Source organism: Pelmatolapia mariae, linkage group LG20 (assembly GCF_036321145.2).
Source record: "Pelmatolapia mariae isolate MD_Pm_ZW linkage group LG20, Pm_UMD_F_2, whole genome shotgun sequence".
In the NCBI taxonomy this organism is placed as follows: domain Eukaryota; kingdom Metazoa; phylum Chordata; class Actinopteri; order Cichliformes; family Cichlidae; genus Pelmatolapia; species Pelmatolapia mariae.
In genome coordinates this window covers 8625422-8652304 of record NC_086244.1, presented here as the reverse complement: position 1 = coordinate 8652304, position 26883 = coordinate 8625422, and the positions used below count along the sequence as shown (strand labels likewise).

The 26883-nt window shown below is 39.9% G+C and overlaps 2 protein-coding genes across 2 annotated transcripts; one reads left to right on the top strand and one right to left on the bottom strand.

Moving 5' to 3' along the window:
- Nucleotides 1–4018: 4018 nt before the first annotated feature.
- fam43b (family with sequence similarity 43 member B) lies at nt 4019–6333 on the bottom strand. The gene has a single exon (XM_063463940.1). It carries the CDS (start codon nt 6130–6132, stop codon nt 5125–5127), a length of 1008 nt encoding a protein of 335 aa, XP_063320010.1. The 5' UTR covers nt 6133–6333; the 3' UTR covers nt 4019–5124.
- A 12733-nt stretch (nt 6334–19066) lies between these two features.
- mul1 (mitochondrial E3 ubiquitin protein ligase 1) lies at nt 19067–25111 on the top strand. Its single transcript, XM_063464004.1, has 5 exons — nt 19067–19147; nt 20954–21099; nt 21188–21275; nt 21371–21491; nt 22980–25111. Exons 2-5 carry the CDS (start codon nt 20980–20982, stop codon nt 23707–23709), a joined length of 1059 nt encoding a protein of 352 aa, XP_063320074.1. The 5' UTR covers nt 19067–19147; nt 20954–20979; the 3' UTR covers nt 23710–25111.
- Nucleotides 25112–26883: the final 1772 nt, after the last annotated feature.

Here is a 26883-nt window from a genome sequence, read left to right as displayed (position 1 = left end):
ACAGAGTTGCATATTTGTAAAACCTCCCCAGTGCCTGTAAAATGAGTTTTATATTCAGGAAAATGCTAAAGCATTTGTGCAGTGGACTGGAAACCATGGGAGCAAACCCAGTAACTGGAAAACATTTGGCTGGTGAGGCTCTGTTTAATACATCCACGGGTCTCAGAGGGAAGCTCTGGCAAGCAAGCATACACTGCAGTTTAACTGCAAAAAATAACACTTTTTTCAGGTCTTTTCTCTCATAGAACTGAAAAATGCTATTTGACAGCACTTCACTTGTCACTTATTGAGTTTTGGTTTTGAGTGTGGATAGATGTCATTTTTGTTCTATCTACCTGGGAAAACAAACACCCACCACAGCTGAGGTCTTCACCAAGCAAAAAAGGTACCTGTGGCTGTTTCCACTCACCCGTCTCAAGAGACAGTAATGAATCCAGTAAGAAAATATGTTTTGTGAAATGTTACTTTCAATGGTGTCTTTTAGTTTTGCCAGAGGAAATACTGCAGTCAGGTTTTTATTAATCAAAACAAATCACAAGGTGAAATACTTTGGGATCTTGGAGAGAGACTTTTGCATGGAAAATATGATGTGATTTAAAGTTGTCTTCATGTTTCCTTTAATCAAGTTCATTTTAATAAGATAGCTGCAACTAATGTATTGGAACAGCGTGATGCAACATTTCTTCAAACGTCATAGCTGTGAGAAAGGTCAAAGGAAATCTGATGATATTAATAGATAACTGAGATTCAGATGGTACTTTTAAAGGTGCCTTTTTGTGAAACTGGACAGAGTAAAGTCTTTAAGACTAACTTGGCACAATAAATTGGGTCAATGCCCTCATTCTTTTCACCAAGCAATCTAGTGCAACCAAAGGGTCAAAATTGGAGGTGTGCACAGATCTATTTGTGTCTTATATCAATTTTCACCACACAGGATTGAAAAAAACTTTCAAAGTTTTCACAAAGTTTATTTATTTTTCCCCAAATTGGCACATATCTGCACTACTTGTTAAGACTGGCCCCCCAAATTAGTTTAATTTGCATTTTGTTGAAATACTATTATTTTTTCTACCAAGGAGCAACATTAGGACTAGAAATAAGTTTTTAAAATGCAGCCAACAGAGAAATGCTAAAACTCAAAATTTAGCTAATTCCTGCAGATCACTGTTTTCAAAAGTAGAATTATCATCATTAAAAGTATTTATAACTGGGTACAAAGAACCCCACAATAACAAGCGAACAGTACGAGAATGTTTTATAATTACCTGTTTCAATTTTCTTTTGGCTTAAGGTGTGTTTGCTTTGATTGCGAGGTGCCTTGACACGGGAAGCTGAAGCCCATACATGTCTATATAGGCTTAACCAGTAGAAGTGGGAGGAACAATTCAAATATCGATAGTATTAATGCCAATTCTGGTATCAGATTGGATCGATACTAGTGTGATAGTATCGATATTTTGTTGCTACCCTCTAAGTTCAGTATGTAGCCCACTGACTCGTGTTAAAGGAATCATTTTTTTGGAAATAAAAAAAGATATACCTCAAAATGTACTATGAAAAAAGTCCAAACCTTTTTGTTTAGTCTGTCTATTTCTGTTTGTTTGTTTTTTAACCTACAGTACATTTAAAACTCAGATGCTGACCCTTTACAGGCAGGCACAAGATATCCAAAAACAGAAGTTTCAAAATACATGAAAAGCTGAATGGTGCCTTTTATTATGTTAACTAATTATTTTGGAAAGTAAAAATTACACCAATAAACTTCATAATTTGCGAAATCATGATCATTCATTTCATAAGTGATAAAACAACAATCTCCACTGCATAAGCGGCCTTTATACATTAACACTATCAGTATCAGTGTTGGCATTGGCAATACTGCCCCTGCATTTACTTGCGGTATGCACAGCACTGGTAGCCAGTCAAATTCAGCTTAATGAACTGGACCACTCAACCATGTTTATGTTGCCTCTGGAGTGTGATATGGTACAGCCCATCCAAGAAGCTTGTGCCTCAGTTGTGGTGTGTTACTAATTAGCAAGTAGGTGCTTCTATGTGTACGTTTCGTGGATGTTGCTTGCTAACTAAGCTTGCAAGTGTTATCTGATAACTCCACTCCACCCTTTTGTCAAACCACAGTCACCTTTGCCACCATAAATTGGTAACACTGAGACTACAAAATGCAGAGTCCCAAAATGACTGGGTGACCTCATGCCAGCACCAGTCCATGGTTTTCTTGTCAGTGCTTACAGACATGCTTTTAACACGATCAGAAAAAGTTGCCATAGTGACTGTGCCCTGCTGAACTGCTTGGCCCTCCTCACTGCTGCCTACAGCTATATTTCATAAAGTTTCATTATTGCCCATATCTCCCAGTACTGGCCAAAGACTCAGTGATTCACAGTGTCCTTCCTTGGGCTTTGTGGACTGTTCTTCCTCTTTGTCATGCTCTTGGGGAAGCTGTGTGTGTGTGTGTGGTTATTTTTTGGGAGGTTTTTTTGTACATTGCTCCCTGGAATAAAATGGACTGCTGCCTGCCGCCAGCTACTTTGGGACACAATATTTTATTCCTCTGTTCCTCCTCGTCGTAGTGGAGACGTGCAGGCCTGTGGTACTGTCACACACCTTTGTGTTTGCCTCACAGACACTGCATGAGGATGAGAAAGACTAAGAACAGATGTGTGCAGGCGGAAGCAGCTATTTGGATCTCCTCAGACACCCTGCTGTAAAATGGCACAGCTTGGTTATACGTAATACTTGACAGGCCCAGGTCTGCTGGGTTTGATTAGATTTTATGTTTTTAAAGAGCATCTCCTGCGGCTGACGATGTGACAAAACATAACAAGCTCCGGATATGGGCTTGAGCCCTTGTTATTCTGGAAGACGAGTGTGATAAAGCTCAGCGTGCACCTTGCTGCTGCCATCTGCTCCCTCTCTCATGTTTGCCTGACAAGAGTTATGTTTGCATAAAAACACAGTGGTTCCTCTGCTTAACCACCCCATGTTAAAATAGCAGAATGTCAGTGTGACTTTATTGCATTGTATTTTGTGTGTCTGAGGATTAAAATGCAGGGAAAAAATCACATAAATGAAAGTATTCCGTAATCTCTCCTATGAATGGATTTGTTGCAAGGACAAATGAATCCTTTATCTTCCATCTCCTGACATGAGATCATCTTCTATTTCCGAGGTAGTTCATTTCAAGAAAAGAAAATTATTGATCTCAAATGTTCCAGCTGAAGGTTTCCCCTCAGAGCAATCCGTCTCAGTAATTCAACCCAACTCCAAATGGTTTTGCTTTCTCATGCAGCAATAAAGTCGAAGCTATTCCTCTTCAAAAGTAGAATCTCTAATGAGAAAAGTCAGCTCAAACGGCTTTTGATGTTTGATACCTGACATGAATTCATGAATTGTTTAACTGTTACTAGCTTTTCAACATTAATATATTTATTATTTTTATGGTGATATAATCCAAACATGGTATAGTTACATATCATCCCAGTAAACCCGGTTAAACTCTCTGCCTTCATTAGAAATAGCTGATTTTGGCAGCAGTATTTGGCAGCTTGATTAGTAAGTCAACTTCCTGGTCCCCGTTTTGGATCACTCGTTACTGTCGGAGCCTGACAGCCGTCCTGTCGAGGCAGGTGCTTTATGTTCCTTTTCTGAACAATTCAACCTGCTGATTAATTGCTCCCCTTAGGGTTAAGTGATGCAGAGCCACTGCGAGGCTTGCAGAAATTTATCAAACCACATTAACATCTAATGAAACTGACAGCTGAAAGTTGACATTTTAGTGTCTTTTCTGTGGCAAAAATATTTATTTATCCTTCTATACAGTTTGAAAGCTGAGGATGCAGATTAGTCTGATGTAAATAGGCTGTTCTCTTGTGTTTGACGTGACAGTTAGACATATTTTCACATCACAAACATGCAAATGTACACTAGTGGAGTGCAGAGCTGTTGCATTCATTTGATCATCTCTTTGATACCATCTTGAAATACACTCCTCCTGAGATTCAAGAAGGAAACCCAAGCAAGGGTAATTTTTATTCATCATATTTGGAAAATAAATAGCTTCATCTCATAGTAATCACAATGCATCTTGGGACAGTAGCACAGATATTAACAGGAAATCAGCTACAGTCATATTTCAAACACTTGTGTTCAATAGTGAGGGTCATTTGCATTTTTGCAAGGGCTCATGGAAAAACTGCATTAGCAAAACTAAGACGGGCAGAGCAGTGGCAAACAGTTTGTTTTTGCTTTAGCAAATCATAAATATATATTTTAAAAGATGCATTATAAGAATTAATCAATGCTGCATGAACAGTTATGTAATAGTCCCTGGTCACACATTTATCACAGTGTTCATTTTAAAAGCCCAAGGATCAAAGATGTCATGAGAAAAAAGACAATAGCTCAGCATGAAAAAGGTTACTGCTGACTTGTCATGCATAAATGATAAGGACCTTAACAAATGGCAGCAATAAACATGTCGACTCAATGGCTTGCCTCCTAAATTATAGCCTTATTCATTAGTCGGCTGCTATCATTAGTAAAACCGTAATAAACTTCTTCGCTCGGAAAGGTCAGTCTGCGAGTCATTTCAATGAGGATTGTCATTTTAGAAAAGTTACACAAATTTACAAAGAACCTCCCTGAAAAATATCACAAGTCAGTCCAAAAAAATGACCCTGTTTACAAACGAGGCTTGAAACATACTCACAAAAATAAGAGACAGAGGTCTACTAATTACATCCTGATCGGTGCTGCAATCAATATGTGACACATATGTCAGCGATCTCAGCGTCTCTCAGCACTCCCGTGTTTTCTGAACCCAGTGTCCTCATTTGTCATTGTGCTGCTGTTAGTCTGTGCATCACCAGCCCTCCTGTGTAAACACGCAGTTTCCCAAACTGCTACAGTCAAGCTCGAATCTGAGGCATCCGGGCAAAGTAGGAATTACTCCCACAAAACGATCGTCTGCCTCTTCTTGTCCACCCGGTAAGTTGGAGAAGTTTCTGGTAAACACTTCGAGTTACATGGTTGGGGCAGGAGGGAGCCTGAGTGGGGTACCGGTGAAGGGCAGAGAGAGGAATGTGTCATTGAACTGTGTTACAGTCACACCAGAGAGGTTATAAAGGTAAATGTATTGTTGTTGCTGTCACTGACAAAGTTGATTTGGCACTGCTCCAGTCGGGCAATATCCCCAATGTCCAACTTTGATAATAACTGAGTCGGGTCTGTGTTTGTCGTTAAAACCTTCTGTTTGTCTTGCTGCTCCTCTACATCCTCCTCCGCTTCCTTCACCTCTTCCTTTCTATCTTTGCTCTCCTTCTCACATTCCTCCTCCTCTTCTTCTTCCTCTGTGATGGAGCAGAGACGGGTGGCAGTCCCGGGGTTGTTGGCAGGCGGTCTGTAGTGGCACTGCCCGTTCAGCAGCCTCCTCAGAGGCATCAGGGGCACTGCCTCCTCACCGAGCAGCTGCTGCTGGCAGTGCCGGAAATCACTCTGACGTTTCAGCCGCTTGAACTCGCTGAAGGCGGAGGTGGCATTCTGGTAGAGGCTGTGGGCGATTGCCTGGGCCTTCTCCGACTTACTAACCAGGACTGCGTGACATCGGAGCACCACCGCCATGTTCTTGACCTGGTGCCTATAAATCCAAGCCAGGATCTTGGGCCGGCACGGGTCAGCGGTGCAATAAGTGATCCTGTTCAGGGAGTAAAGATGGATGGGTTTCTTTTTCCCGGATTTGTCGGCACTCATCCGGATCCCTTGTGGTCCCACTGTTAACCTCATCTTGACACTCTGGTCCCCATAGTTGCTCCTTGCCCAGATTTTGGCCACCGCCTCCTGGGTGCAGCCATCTCCCTTTGCCGTAATGGTGACCACACTTCCCAAGTAGCGCACATTATAAACCGGCTCCTCTTTATTCAGTTCAACCTTTTGCCGTTTTGTGTGGAAGATGCTACCCACCCAGTCAAAGGGGCAGTCAGGTAGCAAGTCAGGACAGGAGCGCAGGAGAGAAGAGAGGATGGAGTGGTAGGTCAGTCCAGTCCCCAGGCTCTTGGGTTTACTCTTCGCCTCATCCTCCACCAGAACAAACTTATTCCTTCTCCAGGGCAGCATGGCGTGGGCGAAGTTGGTGCGAGCGAGTGACCGAGCCCCTCTGCTGCTACGTTTCCTCTTGTAAGCTCAGGCAAGAAGAATATTAAAGCCGATGTGGGCGAGAGAGAAAGAGGAAAGCACAGAGAAGCTGCTTGGCGAAGCACAGAGAAGAGACTGAGAGCTGCGAGCCTCAGCCAGTCTGTCCCCAGTTCGCTCCTCCTTCCTCTCCTCCTCCTCCTCTTTCTCATCTGTTTTCTGCATCATGCAGCGCTGATCAGTGCAGGATCCTTAGCCCGGCACTCGGGCACTCTCAACCCCCTCCCTGCCTTATTGTTTTGTTTCCAAATGGCTCAGTCCCAAAGCAGTATTTATCTGTCCAGCTTTGCACTGAGCTATCACTCTATCTATGTTTCTTGTAAACATGAGAAAAACAAGTATTCCCTCTTAGGTAACTACTTATTAAATGAGTTGTAAAAGTCGCTTGTTAAGTGTGATTTGTTTAAGCAGGATCAGCGGAATTATCTTATCCTATTAACAGCTTGGGGATGCAAGTGTTTTGGATCGATGTTGCAAGTGTTGCACAGTGAAGACCCCTTATTTCTGGAATGATTCTAACCCCTCTTTTAAGACTAGATAAATTTGTAAAGCCATTTAATCCTGTCAAAGGTTTGTTTACACCAGCAGTTTACTTCAGACATAAACTAGGCAGAATTTTCCTTCCACAGCTGAGTCGCTCACTGTATATTATGCAAAGATATCTCAGATACAATAGTGAGGCTAATTAGGATTGGACTTAAAAATTCTGTTTGAGTGATATTACTGCATAATTAAAAACATTTTCAAAGACAGAGCAAGTTTCCAAAACTCCAAAACAGCTGATAAGCACTAAATTATGCTTTTGAAATACAGAGTCCCATTATTTTTGTAACTGAAAATGTCTATATGTCATGCTTTAATGCATGCCTGCTTAATACATTTAGTAGTTCGTTCTTATTTCACAAATTATATCTACACACTTTGATTTTTTTCTGTACTTTTAAGGCTCAATAGAAACATTTTGTCAGCAGTGAGATAAGAGCAGTCCATATTCTGAATATAGACTTTGTTTTATAGATGTTCAAAATGTTGAAAAAGGTCAACACTACCACTTTTAGACTCCAGGTCAGTGTTCACCTTTCATCCACTTTAGCAGAAAGACTCGATGGACGGTAACACCCACCTGAAAGTTTGCTGGGAAAAAAATTCTCAGCAGCGACTGAAAATCGGTGCAGACTTTCAAGGATTAACCCCATTAACCTGACCTTTTCTACCCCAGGACTGAATGTAACTTATTTTGTGGAATATCTCAACCAGATGGATTGGCCATGATCCCTAATGATGAATCCAAATGACTCTGATAATCCCTGGAATTTCTTTTTGCCATCATCCTCATCAAGTCACATTTCTACTTGTTGAAAATATTTGGGCCAATATAACACCAAAAAAAGATATTCTCACTGACCACAGCTGTTTAGTGCTAATTAAGAATTGGTAGCACGCTAAGATACAAAAGTAACCATGTAAGTGTCAAAAATGTAATTTTGAACATGTTGGCATGGTGTAGCTTGCAGCTAAAGCTCCATGTATGACCACAGACTGTTTATAAATAACTGTATATAAATAATTAATATATTGCATTGCAAGGACAAACTTCTTGGACAGGCTGTACTACAGTGCACACCATAATACATCATTTTATCAAACTGTCTCAAAAGACACAAATACCACAAAAGGCTAGAAAGGACTCCGCAGATTAGCAGAGGTAGGAGGTAACAGCTGCTGACTTCAGTTCCCTCTCAATCAAAGTGATCACAAACCTACTTTTAAATTTAAAAAATTGCAAAACAGGTAAGTTTTAAAATAAATCCTCCAAGAGCTGTCAAACTATTCAGGTATCAGGCTGTATCATGAATTCTGCATGGATACATAATAACATTAAGTTTCAGTTCCCACATTGCATTTATACTCACTAGTCACTGCTCAATATCTAATCAGCCAATCACATGGCAGCAACTCATTGTATTTAGGCATGTAGACATGGTGACGATGAACTACTGAAGTTCAAACTGAGCATTAGAATGGGGAATACAGATGATTTAAGTAACTTTGAACAGGTCTAAAAAAAAAAAGAAAGAAAAAAGAAAAAAATAATCCGCGAGGAGAAGTCCTCTGGCAAGACTGCTTTGAGCTGATAGGAAGAAAAAAGGAACTCAAATAACCACTCATTACATTCAAAGTATACAGAAGAGCATCACAGTTTTAACATCACAGTGAGCTCATTGTACTTAAGTGGCCTCCACAGTCACCAGGTCTCAATACAATACAGCATCTTTGTGATCTGGTGAAACAAGAGATTGGTCTTTGATGTACAGCAACAGATCTGCAGCAACTGTGTGATGCTATTGTGTAAATATGCATCAAAACCTCTGAGAAATATTTCCAGCACATTGTTGAATCTGTGCCACAAAGGACTGAGGCAGCCCTAAAGGCAAAACCGGGGTCTAACCCAGTACTCTCAAGGTGTAACTAATGAACTGGCCAGTGAGTGTATTTCCATTGGCGATAGCAGCAAGTCTAGCTTTTTTTAAGGGGAGGTGAATAAGTGCTAGTTGCTCCACCCATACAAATAAACCCCCAACAAAGGTTATTAATAATCTGAATGCAGCATCAGTGAAGCACTGATAAGGTATAAAATGAAGAGAGCCAACCTTTTGGCAGATGCATTTATTGTCCTTTATTATGTTGTCAAAAACATGTCTTATAAATATAAATTTATTGTCTTCTGCACATTAGTAGTATGTAAACAACACTTCCAGGTTGCAGCTCTGTTCTGTGGACATGGCTAAGATGAAAATGCATGAACATCTGTCCGACATCACCACATTGTGTCCAGACATCTGTTTACTGGCTGGATGACTCTGCTTCAATGAATCAAAATAAGTATCATATGTGTCTGCCAGCAAGCTGTGCTGGGCAGAATGGACTGAGCTGTCACGTGTACATGGTGGATGAAGTTCTTAGCTTAGAGAATTGTTACTGTGGCAACACTGGGAAATAAATGTCCCTCTTTCCACCCGTCGTGTGTGCAGTGAATTAAAAAAAAGCACGTAGGGAGAAACAGATTGAACAGCTTTAGAGGTATTATAACACACATAAATCCCTCTTATTATAATTACAAGAACAAAATTAAGTGCATCCAAGCTGTCTCTGAATGCTTACTGAAAGGGAAGACTTGGGATTGTTGAAACTGAGTTAATGGGCTTGGAAATGCCTGAGCAGTCACCACGTAGGAGACACCACAGTGGGTCAAATGATTAAGAGATGTTGGACATTTAGTGAATGAAGACTGGATCTGATCCAGAATTAACTCCTTGAGTTACCAAAGACAGTCTGATTGAGAGGCCTTATCCAAGCATCTGTGGTCCCATAAATCACCTCTCAGACTCTGATGTACTAAACTGAAAAGATCCATCATGATTTTAAAGAAATGGATTTGTGTATTAAGTATTGACTTGCGTGAGTTATCATCCCATACAAGAATGCACTTAAGTGCAATTAGGGTAATACGTGTTTAGTCTCTTTATCATGTGGCATATGTTTCAGTCCTTCAGCTTTTAGTGAAACTGCAACAACTTTTCTTTTTTTTTTTTCACCCATTGCTCTTATTTTGGTTAATGTATGAACTGCTCTCAGACAGAGTGTGGTGCATTTTTTAAAAAGTCTGTCTGCATTCAAGGTTAATATTGGACTTTCCTTCAGAAGTTTTATTCAGAGTTTTAGAACTGCTGAACTGTTTCCTGTGAACTTTTTTTTTAACTTTTATTTACCCGGGCAAATAAAAGTAAAAAATTTGCTAAAACCTATGTGGCAAATAGTAGATGTGTCCAAAATAGATACAATATATAAAATAATACACTTAATATTATACTTATTGGATAATGCAAAGTAACGGTGTTATGAGAAAATATCAGTCCAACATGAGCCTTTAACCTTTATAGTGTCAGGGTGGAACAAAATGAACTGATCAGGTAATGCTAACAAGCATGGTTAACACGGTGCAAGTGCACAGACTGCTAATTAGTTCAAACAGCATACAAACAATACTTACTGAGGGTGCTGGTTCAGTTCCAAGGGTAGAGCAGGTGATCCATATACTGTAAGCCTAATCCAGAGACCCAAGTTCAAACCTGCCTTAGTCCATTTGCTGCATGTCTTTCTCCAGCTTTCCTGTCTTCATGCCTCTACTCTATCACCCTTACCAAAACTGGAGGATGGACTGTTTGTACAATTAAACACAAAAGAAGTCTTGTTTTACTAACTGCATTAAACGTGCTCTAAATAATCATGGTTGAGAGGTCCAGTTCTGTAATACAAATGAGCTGACTTGTAATGTACTAATAAAAGGCTAGAATTTAACTTAGCAAAACTCCAGTCCCCTATGCTACCCTGAATTTGAACAGCAGAAGAAAATGGAGGGATAGTTGGATGGGCCAGCAGACGCTTACTGTATGCAGCTGCCTTATCTGGACACCTGTCAATCAGTCCTACCATGTCCCTAACTCCAGTATCCAGGTGGATGAGTTATAAAGATTTAACACACTCAGCTTTTATAAAAGGGCAAACCATCAAAAGAAGTAAAAACAGCTTTTGCGCCATGTTGTAAATATGCTATTAACTTGGGGGCCCGTGGGAAATGACTCACTTTTGGAGCCAAGCTCAAGCAGCAGTTTGAGGAACTGAAGTTTTTGATACTTCGGTCATGGCTGCACAGTTATTTGGTTACAAGTTATGGAAAAAATGTAATTAATAAAAATGATTTATAATTTATCTTTTCCTTTTTAGTTAATCCAAAGGGGTAAATAAATGTTTGTGCCAATTTTCATTGTATGATTCATCCAGCAGTTTTTGGCACTGCTCTCCAAATCACAAATATCATCTTGGTGGTACAAGAGGAAAAAAGCTGGGTTCACTTAAGAAGTTACAATGTATCTTCTTGAAATCTGTTCAAATTGGGATCGACAAAGTCAGAAGATTTGCAAGCAGACTTTGACCTAAGGTTGATTAAAATGTGTTTATTCGCTGTTAGTTGCAGGAAATAAAAAACAAATCTTTTGTCATCAACATATCACTTTCTCTTCTACCCTTGAAAATGTGCATCAGTTATCAACTCACAAGCAATCCAAGGTGCAGAAGGTTATCGTAGCAAACCAATTACTTTCCCTAAGCGACATCCCTGCCTCACCTCTGAAATTCTTTTTCCTTATCCTCAGTTTCGTCTCGTTGCTCTCGAAGACATCCTTTTATCCAGGCCAACATATTCTACGTATTTCTGTCTAGCAAGGCAGCCTAATTGAATTGGGCTCTCTCTTCATCACGCTACACTTACCCAGTGCAGTGTAATCAATGTGCAGGGCCTGGCAGAGAGGGGCCCAGCTCTTACATGGCTGATTTATGGTTGTACGTGAGGGCGACAGCAATGCAGGCCGCCGTAGCTTAAAGAAAGCGCGAGAGGGAATAGTGACAGAAAGGCTGCTGTGCTTTTCACGCATCAGACTGCCGCTATCAATAACACACCCACGGCCAATCAAAAATTAGTCTGACAAAAAATGACAAAGTAGCGTTACAGAACGTTTGGTAGAGCTGAAGCCTTTTCTTTGTTTACAAAACAGGAAGTAAAAGCCTCAAGGGATGAAAATCAATATCACCTCATTCCCATACTATAGATTCTCTAGCTTTGGCTGAATACGTAATTCAGTTCAAGTGAATCATAGTTTAATGAAGAGGGAACGTGCAGGACATTATAGAAAGGAGGCTCATTCCCGTCCTTGCTCAGTAGAAGGGGACAGTCACAGGAGACATGCAGGTCAACTCCCTCTCGTTTAATCCTGCACTATAGAAGTGGAAGAGTGCTGTGCTGCAGTAAGTGGTTGTTTTAAAGGTCAGTGAAAAAATAAGGCAAAAATAATGAGGCAATAAGCCAAGACATTAGAAGCAAGGGCTAATTAATGCATGTTAATTTGAATTATTTTAAGTATCTGGATGTGGATTCTTAGCACAAGAAAATGAATAAATAATGAGACATATGAGGAGTCTGATATCTGTTCATATGCTTTTTAAAGGGGACCTATAATGTATGTCTGTAATTTCTGCTATACCCAACACTGGGCAAAAGTCTTGAACCATCCCTCATTACTTTGATATTTGTTCATCTGAGCTAGACTTTCTTGTAAGTTTTTCAAAGTGGTCTTGAGCAACAGACTTTCTGAGACTCTTTCAAAGATTTTCTTTGGCATTGGCTGATTTTTTACTCATTTTCGTCCATTTTTAGAGGAATGTTTTTCATTTATTCGTCTCATCCACTTAACACGTGAATCATTCAATCATAAAAATGGTGCCTAACCAGTGTTGTGTTTACACATAATAACATGTGTAGACACAACACCTCAGATAATGAGGGGGAAAGTAGCAGGTGGGAACACAGCTGAGGATACTTAACATAATGACTCAGAAGGAAGTAAACTAAAGACACCAGATGACAACAATAAAAACAGGAAGTAACAAAACACAAAAACAGAGACTAAAGACACGGAACACATGAGAGGCAGGAATACATAGAAACTCAATCAACTGAATAGAAACCAAAACTGTAACTTTTAACAGAACTGGATGTTCAAAAGAACTAAACCCAGAGAAATATAAACATAAAGAAATACTATTATTAGAAAAATGCAAAACTCAAAAGAAATGATTCTCAGAAGTTAACAGAATAATCATTTACAGAAAACCTAGAACTGCGATCCAATACTCAGAGACCCTGACACACAGTCAGCAAGAGAGATGCTCTGCTTCATACTTTGGTTGTAACAAGTGGTTATTTGAGTTTCTGCTGTGACCCAGCATTTTGAGTTCATTTTGTATTTTTTGATTTCTTATACTGAATATATGCTTAGTGCTTAGGGTTTGGTTGTGTTTCATTCTAGTTTTGTTTCTTCTATCATTCCTGATTTATTCGTAGTTTCTTGTCTTCTCTGTCAATATGTCATGTGTTCCTTGTTTGCGTGCTTCATGTTGTCAAGCTTGTGTGCCATGTCTAAGTCTCTCAATGTTTCCTGTTTTATTTTGAAAGTCTGGTGTTTCCATGTTCAGTGTGCTTAGTTTTACTCTTCCCCTGAAGTGTCATTATGTTCATTTGTTTCAGCTGTTTTCCCGTGTATTTCCACTTCCCCTGATCACCTCTTGTGTGTATTTAGCCTGTGTGTTTTCATTCAGTCTTTGTCAGGTCATCTGTGTTTCCTCCCTCACGTTTTATCTATGTCATGAGCCTGCTCAGGTTGTGTTCATGTTCCATGTTCTTGTTTTTCATATGTTCCTAGTCTGTTATCATAGTTTAGTCATAGTTATCCCAGTTTAGGTTTAAGTTTAGTTTTCCCTGTTTGCCTTTCGCTTTGTTTTTGTTCTTATATTATCGGCCACAATAAAAAGCTCGCTTTTTGTTTGAAACTTAGTTCTGTCTCCTTCAGTGTCTGCATCAGCTAACGCCTGCCTGTTAAACATGCAACACAGCCATGCCACATTCAAAGTCATTTAAACCTTTCTTCCTCACTCTGGTGCTCAGTTTGAACTTCATCGGGTTGTTTAAACCATGCCTACATGCCTGATGCATTTGCATTAAAATGCAGTTTTACCTAATAAAGTATCCCATGAGTGTGTCAGATTACTATTGATCTTCATGTTAGCTGTAATATGGACATAAACATGCAGCGTTTTCCTGAAATGTTCATTTATTTTTAAACCACATTTTGGATGTTGCATTTTCCTTCATCTCATATTCGCACTATGATAACTGCACATTATGCATACCAGTATATTCAGCAGTATCAGGAATACTAGTGTTTCATCGCATGTTACAGCTAAAACCTTTTCATGCTTTCAAGGGCAGAGTATGTGAGGCACCACAATAAAGTCATTGCCAGCTACATTCATTATACATCCTGTGCTCCTCTTGAGTAATGCTCAAAGCAGTCCTCCGGCTGCAGAAGCCGGCTCATTTCAGTGTTTTTCTCAAATAATATGCTTTTCAGTGGGTGAATAAGCAGCTTGTATGCATGTGCAGAAGTAAAAGCAGTTAGTATTCCAAACATGTTTTACATTTAAATTCTTCAAATCTTTTGATTGTTTGCTAATTTTTGATTAGCTATTTTTTGTCAATTAAGGCACCTTACTGAAGAGTAAAAAGAAAAAGACTTCTAATTGATATTGTCTTTAATTTAGTGAGATGGCATGTGTCCATTTTAAAATTTAAAGTTAAAAATCAAAAAGAAACTGTGGCCCAGTAAGTGAAAGCTAATACTCCTCCAGCCACATGTGAGTATTTGGACATTTCAGAGGTCCAGTGGTTACTTCTGCAGTTGTATATTGTAATTTCAGCACCTGTCTGGTACTGTAAGTTTGAAAGAGTATTACAATAAATGAATGTGCCTGCTGTGTAACAGTGAAAAGGAAGGGTGTTGTGGATTTTGCACAGGCAGGCAAAATGCCAGGCTTCTCTGAATCAGTCGTAGCAAATTCCAAATGTCGTCCTTTCAGCGGTGCAGCATCAAGAGGACACATACAATGTTCTTCTCGCCTCTAGTACTCCTCCTATAAAGCTGCTGCCTCCATCTGCTATCTCTATTTCTGTCTGTTTGAAATTAATGTGAATGTGTCAGGCTGGCATTTGAACGGAAGTCTTTCTGTGACTGACACAAACAAAATGAGGTAGTCTTACACGGGCAGAAAAGGGTAATAGAAAGGTAGATTCTCTCCACAAAATAAGGTGACTAATGTTGAAAAGAACCCCCCCAGGACATCCCTGCTCTTTTGCTGAGGTTGAAAATAAGGCTGCAACTTTTCCCGAGAGAAGCAAAGCTCCCTGACTTTGTGAAGGCTGATCATTCAGATGTCAGGTTGATTATGTCAGACTGATTCAGCCACGGGAGTTTTCTGTGACAGATTTTGCTTTCACTTTGCTGAATTTTTAAGATTTTAAAAGGGACGCTAAAAGGATGAAGTGCATTTCAGGGACATTTCAAGAAGTAAATGCAGTTAGTGAATGTAAAGATTAGACGAGTAAAAAGAAATGCACCATTAAAGGCTGTTGCACCTGCTGCTTTCCTTCATTCATTACATTTTAAACAGCCCATCTGAATAATTACAATGAGCATTTCTGTGCGGTGTGTCTGGCAAATAATTACTGATGTGAAATGAGCTGAGTGCAAGATAACAGGAACTGATTTTTCAATGCACCCTTTCAGCGTTTAGCTTCTTCAATTTTAGACTAATTCACAGAAATTAGCCCATGAATATCAGCCACAGTAACATTAAATTAATGCTGTCACAGCATTAATTAAATGGACAAAGTGTGTGTGTTTGACCTGCTCTGGGTCAACTATAAGATGATCCTGGTAACATTTAACACTTAGGCTAAAAGCAAATCCGACTGCTGTGGTTTAATGCATGAATAAGAATTATACATTATTTGAAGGCATAAGGCAGATTTTAACTTACAAAGTTGCAGAATGAAATTGTAAATGCAGACCTTTGTTTCACTAAACATAAATAGATAAATACATTGCAAAAGGATAAAGAAAGCTATCTTTCATGTTGGAGTGTGGAGGATGAGTTCTTAGTAACTGAACAGAGGAAAGAAACAGCCCAGGAGTTTGGGTTGCTTATTTCTATAAGACGAAAGACTGTATGAAAGATAAATGTAGCTTTCAGATCTAAAAAATTAAGCCAGCAGGTGGTGACTCCACTGGTTGCAAAGAAGAAGGCCGGTTGTAGCGAAGTTCATGAAAAAATATACCTACATTCCTTTTCTATGATTTCAGTAAACATTATTAAGATCTGGCACTCTTTCACAGTGTGTCTTTGGTTCTGTCTTCTTTCTCTCACCCCCTATCGGTTGTGGCAGATGGCTGCTGGAGATTCCTTCCTATTAAAAGGGAGTTTTTCCTTTCCACTGTCACCAATTACTTGCTCCTAGGGGGATCTTTTGATTGCTTTCTCTGGGTTTTCTCTGTATTATTAACCAACCAAATAATTAGCAAGTCGTAAAACATCCCAAAGGCAAGGAGAGACAGTGAAAACAAACAGGAGTAAACACTAGATGTGCATTTACTGAGTGGACAGCGCTCTGAGTAACATCACATCCGTAAGAATCATACCCAAGTATCTAAAAAGGACAAAATACCAGCAGGGATTTTATCTTGCAACTTTTTATCATTGCTTCATATTTTTATATTTGAGAGGACTTTAGGTAGACATCATAAAAGTAGTAAAAAAAAACGCCTTTAAGGTGCTCTGATGCCGTGTTTACAAAATCAACTGCTTTTCTGCAGTTTCACTGTTTTTATAGGATTTCCACTTTATTCAACCCAGCATGACCCAAATTCTTTTAAAATGCTGTTTCAACCAGCAGCATCAAACGTGTGAAAACAGCCTTTTTTTTAATCCAAAGCTCTGCTTGCTCTGATAGCAGCACTTTTATTGAGTGAAACTGGCTGATGTTTTTCAGGCAATTCGCTCCCAACACTGTGCAGTACCACCATTTTAATGGATTGCTGTACGGGGTGGTTTTGACAGCTGGTTGACCTGGACTAAAAACAAAGACTCAGAAATGATTAGAGATATACAGAATAGCCAGAAAAATGATCTGAAAATGTATAAATGTATTCAATACACCCAATGCACTAAGTTTCAGTATTGCACCTAATTCCAATGATTTTTGCTTCATCAAAGCTCTTCTCTTTATCTGATAGATTCAGCTTGAGTAAGCAGGGCATGGCTTTTCAGGTTAAAGAGCCTCCTGCTACAAACTGTGCCAGCTGAAACCACAACACACAAGAAATACACCAAGCACATGATGCAATGGGAAAGTGCAAAGAGGCAATATACAACAAAAGATAATTTGGTCGTTTAGTTGAAATATGGTTCTTAAGGAGAAATCCATCAAAACAAAAGGCGTACCCATTCTACTGGACTTACTGTTATAAATCTACTGACTCACACTGGACTTAATTTTGTCTGACAGCCACTTTCTCTGTTTTTGTTTTGTTTGTTTTATCCAAATGTAAGTGTGTGCATGAGTGTATACTGGAGTGATTTATAAGATGACCCAAAGTCATGGTTAAAGAGTGCCATTAATGCTAGCAGAGAAAACACAATTTGTATGCAGCCTTGGATAAACTGCAGGCAGAGAGGGTCACCCCAGGGCGAGGAAGCCCTCCTACCCTCCAGGAGGCTTTTGGGTACACCTTCACATCTTTATGGACTGGAATATATATCTTTTTTTTAACTGTAGCACTGACTTTATGTCCTCTGCAGCAGCACTAGAATGTTCATGGTGCAGCAGGAGAAGTAAAAGACACGAGCAGAACAACACCAGGAACATTAAAAAAGAAATCAGATCAGCAGTTCCCAGACTGGAAGGGAAGCCCTCTTAGGCAGGCCTAAAAGAGATATAATGAGAGGATGTGTAACTAACATTCATTATAATGTTTAGAATTTGCATGACTGGCACGCCCAAAGCTGTCATTATGTTTGTATGCGTGTATGTAGTCTATGCTTGTTTGTCTCTAGTTTGTTGCAGATTTTAATGCATTTTAAAGACCCATGGGTATCAGACGGCATCAGTGCCATCAGTGCTGCTTGTCCCTATACAAAAAAGGGGGAAAAAAATCAAAGCTGCACTTTGTTGCTGGAAAAATAGGTCTCAGTGCCTTAGCTAAGGTAAACACAATGTCTAGTAAAAACATAACAGTTGCTGACATACTTCTTTTGTTTAGGTCTGACTACTGCAACTCCCTCTTTATGGCACTGAGGAAAAGTGGCTCTCGATCTCACCTCAAACAGAATTCAGCAGCTCAGCTTCTTACTGGGTTTTCAAACACCCAAATCTTGGCTTCCTTCCACTGGATCTCTGTTTGTTTAAGAATTTTTTTTGCACAAAATTTCACTGATCACTTCTAAAGCAGAAATCTTGACTCTCAAATGGGGCTTCTCTCGGGCTTAAATCTAAAGGTGACCCTGCTTCTGCCTCAGCTATGGAAAAATCTGCTGTTGGAGATAAGGTTTTCATATTAACTTCACTTATTAAAACACGTTTTTTATAGATGCGCTTTTTCTGTTGCTCTCTTTTTTTTTTTTTTTTGTTATGATTGATTTTAATGTTTCATTTGCATAGAATTATGTCTATTGACATTTTAGCTCTTGAGTTTAACCTTGGCTTTTTGTTTCAATTAACCTATTGAGTAGATGATTTTTTTTTTTTTGGGGGGGGGGGGGGGGGGGGGGGTGTTTAGCATGTTTTTCAAATCACTTTTTAAAAGTGTATTTTATTTCATTTTGACCTTTTTATATTCAGTGCACTTTAGTTTCTGTTAATTTCCAGAGTGATTATGCGCATTTCATTTTAGTTTTTATTATTAAATCAGTCCAATTTCAGTGTTATTTTGAACATTTTTATGACTATAATGTGGAGGAAGTCAGATTCAGATATAGATGAGATGCTTTTAATGTCATATAAACATTCCAGTCTCACTAAAGAAATACACCAAAGCCTCCTGATGCTTGACAGATTTGGCTACACTGATAAAGACTAAAGCATTTACAAGTTTTATATTATCTAGTTTTGTAAGCACTTAATATAATTTCAGTTTGTTGTTGTCGAGTTGCAACGTCTGTTTGTTGTTGTTTTTTTATTTAGGTATCTAAAATGTTTTTGTTTATTTTATTTTTGTTTTGTTTTTTGTTTTGTTTTGTTTTGTTGGGGGGTTTTTTTCAGCCTAGTTTTTACTTTAGTTTTATTTAACCTTGGACAGGAGCTGGTGTGGCCGTCAAGTTCACGAATAGATGTATGCTGCCACACTGCCATCTACTGGTGGGGAGGCAAAGTGCACGTCGGTGTCTTTCCCGGTGTTGGTGTTGGCGTAGCTGTGGAGACTCTCTGATGTTTCAGGTTTGTTGACAGGAAATCGAGTGTAAATGTGTGGCTGGACAGTCCGTTAAAGCTGCTTTTAGTTGTCTCCTTATGTGACGGCTGCAGCTTATTTCAAACAAATGTCTCAGCCGTCCTTTAATTTCCAGTCAAGGCATAGCTAGCAAACTGCTAATTTAGCCAAGCTAGCTAGTGATGTCAGTTAAGGAAGTGAAGGAAATGATAACTTTAGTCAACACTCCAGCCAACGACTTCGCTTTAAACGAAAGGATATTTACTGACAAAGACTGATATTATCATGTAAGCTGATGATTTAATTGTTAGCACTGAGTAATGTTGTGTTTGCTGAAGCTAACTTGCTTGTCGTGTTAGTTAATGGGGGCTATTTTAGTGTCCAGACTGGAGTAACCATAAACTATATATTTACCGTTTAGGCTGTGAGCGGTTTCCAGTCCATTTAGATATGAAAAGGAGAAAAGCAAAACATTAGGGAACCGCAGACGTGACTTTTTCAAAAGTATTTATCTATACACATTCAATTATAGGTAGTTTCAATGATGCCTTATTTTTGAGATGATCCTATTTGAAATTTGCTCTAAGTTGTAACGAGATGCCACGCAACCTTTGCTCTGACGTTCCTGTTTCGGTAGATTTTTAGCAACAGCAGTGGTGAAAGTCTGCATATATTTACGGATTTTTATTGTCATTGCAACACATACTCACATGAGGTGAAATGATTTTTTTTCGCTGAGGTCCTGGTTAAAATCCAACAAGAATGAGAGAAAAGAAACAGAAGCAAGCACCCTAAAACAAATTGACAGTGTTCTTTAGTATAAATACAAGCAAAAAGTGTATAGTTCAAAGACACAAGTGGTTTTTCGTGTTTGTTACCTTTGGCTGGGACCACTAGAGTTCAGCAGTCTTACAGCCTCCAGGAAGAAGCTGTTCCTCAGTCTGGTGGTTCTGCTCTTGATGCTCTACAGCCTCCAGCATGAGGGGAGGGGGGCAAACTGTGTGTGTACTGGGTCACAAAAGTCTTTCAAGTTAGAAGAGGCTGTCTTACTGAGTCTGCTGGTGTAGGTGTCTGTAGTGGTGGTGGCGGCGGCGAGGCAGCATCCAACCATCCTCTGTGCAGCTTCCACCCTCCTCAGCAGAGTTGCCTTCTCTCCCACAGAGCAGCTGCCATGCCCCACAGGACATGACAGTCTCCACCACATGTGTGTAGCTCAGGACTGAACTCCCAAGTCATATATTTTATGTTTATTTTTTTAATTATATATTTAAAATGAGTATAAACCTAATATGTTTAGATTCTTTTGGTAGAACAAACAAGACCTTTGAGATTGATTGGCAGAAAATTCCTTTAAAATTTTGAGTTGTGAGGATTTGCTGCTCTTTGTAATCTCATAGTACATGGTTTATTGGTAGTTTGAACTGCTGCACAGTCAAAACTATTTGTAGGTTGTCCATATTGTGGAGTCTAATTGAATATTTTGGAGTAAAAACAATGGTATCCTATAATGTGGAGTTCAAGTGCAGAAAATGGAAATTGCACTTTGTGGTGGCTGTCTAAATGGACAGTTTCCAACATTTGTGGTGGATCGAGAGTAAAAGCAAAGAGTCTGTTGCTTTATTCAACAGAAATCTATGCATTTTCTTTTCATCTTCAGTGTGCTTAAAAATATTATAATGCTGATGATTTTTCTGTGGCTAAAGTGTCTTTTAGTGAGTTGCAGAAAGTGCTTTGTAGAACCAACTCTGACAGTTGTGGCCTATTGGACTGACATAAATGATAACTTTCTGATGTGTTCATCTCCTCTCTCACAGCGACCTTGAATGCTGTAGATTTCAGGATGGACTCCAGTGGGAAGCCCTCAACGGCACAGATTGTGGTTTTAGCCACAAGCTCGGCTCTGACCGCATTCTTCTATTCCATTTACAGAAGCAGAGCTACAATAGTTGCCAGATTAAAGGTCAGATATGTTTCTGCATTTCTCTGTTTATCATATGAAGGGTGAAAATTCCTTACGTTTTTAGTATATATTTATTTTTATTCTACAGGAAGCAAAAAAAGTCTCCCTTGACCAAGATTTGAAAACCATCCTGTCTGAAACTCCTGGAAGATGTATCCCATACGCCGTCATAGAAGGTTTGCTGAGCCATGCTGAAAACCTAAATAAAGTAACTTTTATTTCTATTTGGAGTCCTGAAAAATACTTGATACTTATTTATTGCACACTGCAGGTGTGGTGAGATCTGTGAAGGAAACACTGAACAGCCAGTTTGTCGATAACTGCAAAGGTGTCATTGAGAGGCTGACGCTGAAGGAGGAGAAGATGGTGTGGAACCGCACCACTCACATATGGTAAGAGGTTAAAAAAAATATGTTTTTTTACAGACAGTCTGAATGTTTTGTTATTCAGCTGAAATGAATAACATTTTCTGTCTTCCACAGTAAACATCTGTTTTTTAATTAAAAAAAACGGGGAACTATTTATGCTCAGTGATTTTTGGTTTAATGATGGCATGCAGTTATCAAATTCATTCATAAACGTAGACGGAGAACAGGATGACGTGCTGACGTTTCGCTGTTGGGAAAAACAGTTGCGTCAATGTTGTAGTTAGAGGGAGAGCAGATGGTAACGCTGACGCAGACAACAGCCTGCTGAACAACTCAAGAGCCAAATACTCTAGCAACTAAATTGAGCTTATTTCATGCTGAAGTCACCTTCTTCTCTAATAACTTGTTTTCACAGGCATGACCAAATATTCAGGGAAAAGAAAAACTGCTGCCAACTGTTTAGTGAGTCCCAGCATCCATTTTCTGCTACTTAACTGAGTCGCATGGGTGGCAGTCTAAGTAGAGACGCCCTTTCAAGGCTAGCTGAGAGACGTAATCTCTCAACCATGTCCTGGTCTGCCTTTCGGTCTCCTCGCAGTTGGACTTGCCTGAAATGTCTCACCTAGAAGGCATCCTAGTCAGATGCCCAAACCACCTCAAACTGGCTCTTTTCATTGAGGATGAGTTGCAGCTCTACTCTTTTCCCCTGTCTCTAAGAGAGTCAGAGCAGAGAAAGCTTTTTTCCTTCTTATTCTTATTCTCACAGTCTTCTTATCCTTTCAGTCTCTACCCACATGTCAAGGTCACAGGTGAGAGCAGAATGTTGATCGACTAGTAAAATCCAGTCTTGCCTTCACACTCAGATATCTCTTGTCCAAAGTGTACCGGACTCTGTGCAAGGGGTAAAAGTGCAGTGCATTAAAAGCAAGTGTTGGACGTGCATGCTCTGTTAAGCCAAAGTAATTGAATATTTTCAGTAACTGTGGAAAATATCCCAGCTTGAATCTCCCAAAATTGAATCTCCCAAAGTTCATTAGGCCATTGCATATTACGAAGGCGGTGTGCAAAGAACGTATGAGGTCCTCAGATTATGTAGCAGTGACTGACAGGCTGAGGCAGAAGCAATGACTGTGCGTTACTGACCTATATTCTTCTTATTAAATCTACCCTACACTCTGGAAAAAACAAGACAAAGAAAAGATAACTTAAAAAGTCATTCGCACTTGAAACTCTTAAAAATATCTTTTTAAATTATTCCTTTAAAAGCTTTGAAAAATGTTTATATGGCAGTTTTCCATAATTTGATTACAAGAAAATCGGCGAATAATCTGAGGTTATTATTGTCATGCAAAGAAACTATTTAAAATACACTAGAGCTTAAATAAAGAGCTGATAATCAAAAAAAGCCCAAAATATGTTGGTTTGTCTTTATAAGCTGAGCTTTGGACTGTTGCTATTTTCTGATGCATGGATAGTAATTATAAATCAATGTAATGTAATGTTTCCACACAGGAACAGCACAGAGAAAATCATCCATCAGCGCATTAACACGGTTCCCTTTGCCCTCGGGTCACATGATGACGATATCGCTTCCACAGTCCGAGTTATACGCCCGTTAGACGCAGCGGAGTTGGATCTGGAGACCACCTACGAGAACTTCCACCCCACAGTCCAATCCTTGTCCAGCGTTATTGGTCACTTCATCAGCGGGGAGCGACCAAAAGGCATCCACGAAACCGAGGAGATGCTGCGTGTGGGTGACAGCATCACAGGAGTCGGAGAGCTGGTCCTGGATAACAGCCTGATCAAGCTCCAACCACCCAAACAGGGCTTCTGTTATTTCCTCACTCGGCTGGACTACGAGTCTCTCCTGCGGAAGCAGGGGAACGGCGTTAGACTCTGGAGGATTCTGGCGATTGTGTTCGGCATGGCTGCCTGCTCCACGCTCCTCTACATCCTGTGGAAGCAATACATGCATCGCAGACAGAGCAAGAAGGAGAGGAGCATACTTGAGGAGTTCAAGGAACAACAGAGGAAGCGTTTGCGTGAACTTAACATAGAGGAAAGCAGCGTATCTCCCACCAGCTGCACTGTCTGCCTGAGCCGGGATCGCTCCTGTGTGTTTCTAGAGTGTGGTCATGTGTGTACCTGCAGCCAGTGCTACGAGGCCCTGCCAGAGCCAAAGAAATGCCCCATTTGCAGGGCGTCTATAGACAGGGTGGTGCCTCTTTACAACAGCTAATGTGCAAGAGTCCTCTCAGCCAGTTGCAGCCATTGTATACCTTGAAGATTATCTTTCAAAAACTGCCTTTTCAGGCTCAAAACGGGCACTTGTTTCTGCTTTTCCTGCGACAGATCTCTGTGCTGAATAATAGTGCATTTACAGCTCCAGTCAAATGTTCAAATCAGAATTGAAAACCGGAAATTCATCTTGATTGAGAAAATGGATTTCCCTCTTGTCGTGTTCAGAGAGAAAATGAGGTCTTTGTGTGCTCACACTCTCACAGATCTTGGCCCTGCTTCCTGATAATCTAAGTCTCTGAAAGCATTTTCTGAGGCGGATAAAAATGGAGTTTATCAGTTAAAAAGCTTGAATGTTGTAGAAACATTTGTGATTGTTCAGTGAGAAAACACAGCTTAAAGTGCAGTTGTCAACGGCTTTCTCTGCTTGTTGCCAAATTACACCAACACCCTTAGGAAGTTAGTTAAGATTAAGTCACAGCACTTCTATAAATATATGCATTTGAGCACTTATTATCAACATCTTCCTGTCATTCGTGCAAGTATGTGACACTCAACAAAACAAAAAAGTGTTATATTAGTCAGAAAAGTCAAATTAAAAGTGTCAATCACCGGTTACGGTTTGATTCTGTTTCTCGTTATTACACTAATTTGCTACAAAGAGAAAATGGGCATCGTACAAAATATAGCTGCTTTCCATCTGCAGTCTCTGAAAGATCATCACAGGGCTTAGAAATTAGCATAAGCAATAAAAGCTGCAGTTAAACCTCCTCCCAGGCCCTTCTGCAGCCTTTCACAGCCAGAGCAGAAGGCACACTTCAATGTTTGAGTATCTCTAAGAATGTTTGTAAGTTATTTTGCATTTGGGGAAACTTTTTTTTGTTATTGATGTGGATAATCCAATAAGCTTTGCCTTGAGGTGCTTTTGGGAAACGGGCTCATTTTGCTTATTTTAATTTGTTTTGTTTTCCTGCTAACATTTTTTAAGGGGCTGTGTTGTGGTCATTTCTAGCTCTGTGTTTATTCTTTGGCTCTATTAAAGTAGCTTTACATAATTCAATGGTCAAAATTATTTATCTCATACTGGACCTTGGTGCAGCTGCTCAGTTTCTTCACTATCGGACACAAGCTGATTTAGCTCCTCCACATTTAAAGCTGTCGTCTTTTATAAAGGTACTTTTTGTCATTACCCTCTAAAGGTTTAAAGAAAACTTTGACCACCCAGAGGGCAGTGTTTTAATAGTGGATGCTGCTGTTTAACCTTTCTTTCCTCTGTCAGTGCGCCCCAGGGTGGCTGTGGCTACAATGTAGCTTGCCATCACCAGTGTGTGAATGGGTGGATGACTGGTTGTGTAAAGCGCTTTGGGGTCCTTAGGGACTAGTAAAGCGCTATACAAATACAGGCCATTTACCATTTCCCACCAATTCCTAATCCCAGTTGCCTGTATAACTAGGAAAGTTTCACTTATCTGTTCCAAACAAAACAAACATGTTGTGGACATAAAGTCAAAGCTTCTGTGAATTCTGTTGATAGTTTTAGTTCATGTATAAGGTTTTTACAGTATCTTTTAGCCATCTTGCTTACAATTGGCTTGTAAGCGAGATTTTTTGGCTATTAAAATATTAAATTACATCACGGTGTAATTTTGGGCAGCACTGTTGCCTCACAGCAAGAAGGTCTGGTTCTCTCTGGGTACTCCGGCTTCCTCCCACAGTCCAAAGACATGCAGTTAGTGGGTAAAGGTTAATTGGAAACTCTAAATTGCCCATAGGTGTGAACGTGAGTGCCTCTCGCCCTAAGGCAGCTGGGATAGGCTCCAGCCCCCCCGCGACCCTGAGAAAGGATAAGAGGAAGAGAATGGATGGAAAGACAAATAATTTATGTAATATTAAAATCAGTAAAACTTTATGTATTTCCCCTTGTTTTTATGGGTGCCTGGTAGAAGATAATATAGTACTACTGCCAGAAGGTGGTGATAAGGCACCTACAAGCTGTTTGCAGAGACTTCATCACTGCTGCCTGTTGTTTTTCAGCCTATGAATTTCTGAAACTTCTCCTTCTCCCACTTCAGAAACTGCACTAGATTGAGTGAGACCATATGCTGAACATGGGGGTGCTGCTCTGCATGGGCACAAGTAGTTATTGATAGTGTGTTGGAGGTGCCGCTCTGATTGGTTGTTTTCATTCAGGCATGGTTGATCCTTGCAAATGGTATTCAAGAGGAGTCATATGAGGTGATCTCTATTGTATTCATACTATTGGAACATAGCAACGGTTTGAGCAAATATGACAAAAAGTAGTATTTATAAATCCAGCATACTGAACCTTTAAACAAACTATGCGTGTGACTGGAAGCGTGTGAGATGTAGTGATAGTAGATGTTACTGTGCAAACTTGAGAAACATGCAAGTCTAAAGACAAGTACAGCTATTAAAACGTTTTCTTGCAGAAACTAAAAATAAACTAGGTCCAGTGCAAACGGCGGCAGATAAAGTGTGGTACAACTTCACACTGTCATTCGAGAGCATTTTGGGGTAGGGGGTACTATTCGAAGAAGAGTCGCACAGTTTCCAGTGAAAATCAAATATTTTTCCTTGAAAAGCTTTTTGGGACTCCATAGAGAGTCAGGAGTAGAAAAAACAGTTTGAAGCTGAGCATTAAGAGCAGTTGGCTGAGCTTTTAGCTCACTGGGATCTGTCGCACATACATTGATCTCATGTTTAATACCAGCACCCATTGGTGTAACAGCACATTTATGACAGTAGATGAGGAAAAGCATAGCATGACGCTTTTAAAGTCGTATTGTTTTAGCACTGGTAAGGTCTGGCAGTTCATTCCAGGTTGTGATCTGTGTGGAGGAGGCAGACCAAAGGCTGTGATTCACACCGCAGCGAGGAAGGTGGGTGACGGGGGGATAATTGTACAACTTTCTGTTCTTGTTCTGAAGACTGGGATCAAGCTGACCCTGTCGTGTTCTTTCTTTGCTTTCCTCTGGATGCCTGCTAATAAAGAGGTGTCCAGCGGGTGCTCGGGCTTTAGTGCATTCAGCCACAGTACAGAGAGTGGCAGCTTGAGAACAGTGCAGGGACAACATGTAAAAACATAATAGCCACCGACCGCTGGAGCTGAAATCAACTTGCTGACTGTTTGCAGCTGAAACCTCGTTAAATACAA

Coding starts and splice junctions, on each gene's coding strand:
- fam43b (XM_063463940.1), bottom strand. CDS start 6,132: ATGCTGCCCTGGAGAAGGAATAAGTTTGTTCTGGTGGAGGATGAGGCG.
- mul1 (XM_063464004.1), top strand. CDS start 20,980: ATGGACTCCAGTGGGAAGCCCTCAACGGCACAGATTGTGGTTTTAGCC. Junction 21,100..21,187: donor CAATAGTTGCCAGATTAAAG/GTCAGATATGTT, acceptor TTTATTCTACAG/GAAGCAAAAAAAGTCTCCCT. Junction 21,492..22,979: donor AACCGCACCACTCACATATG/GTAAGAGGTTAA, acceptor GTTTCCACACAG/GAACAGCACAGAGAAAATCA.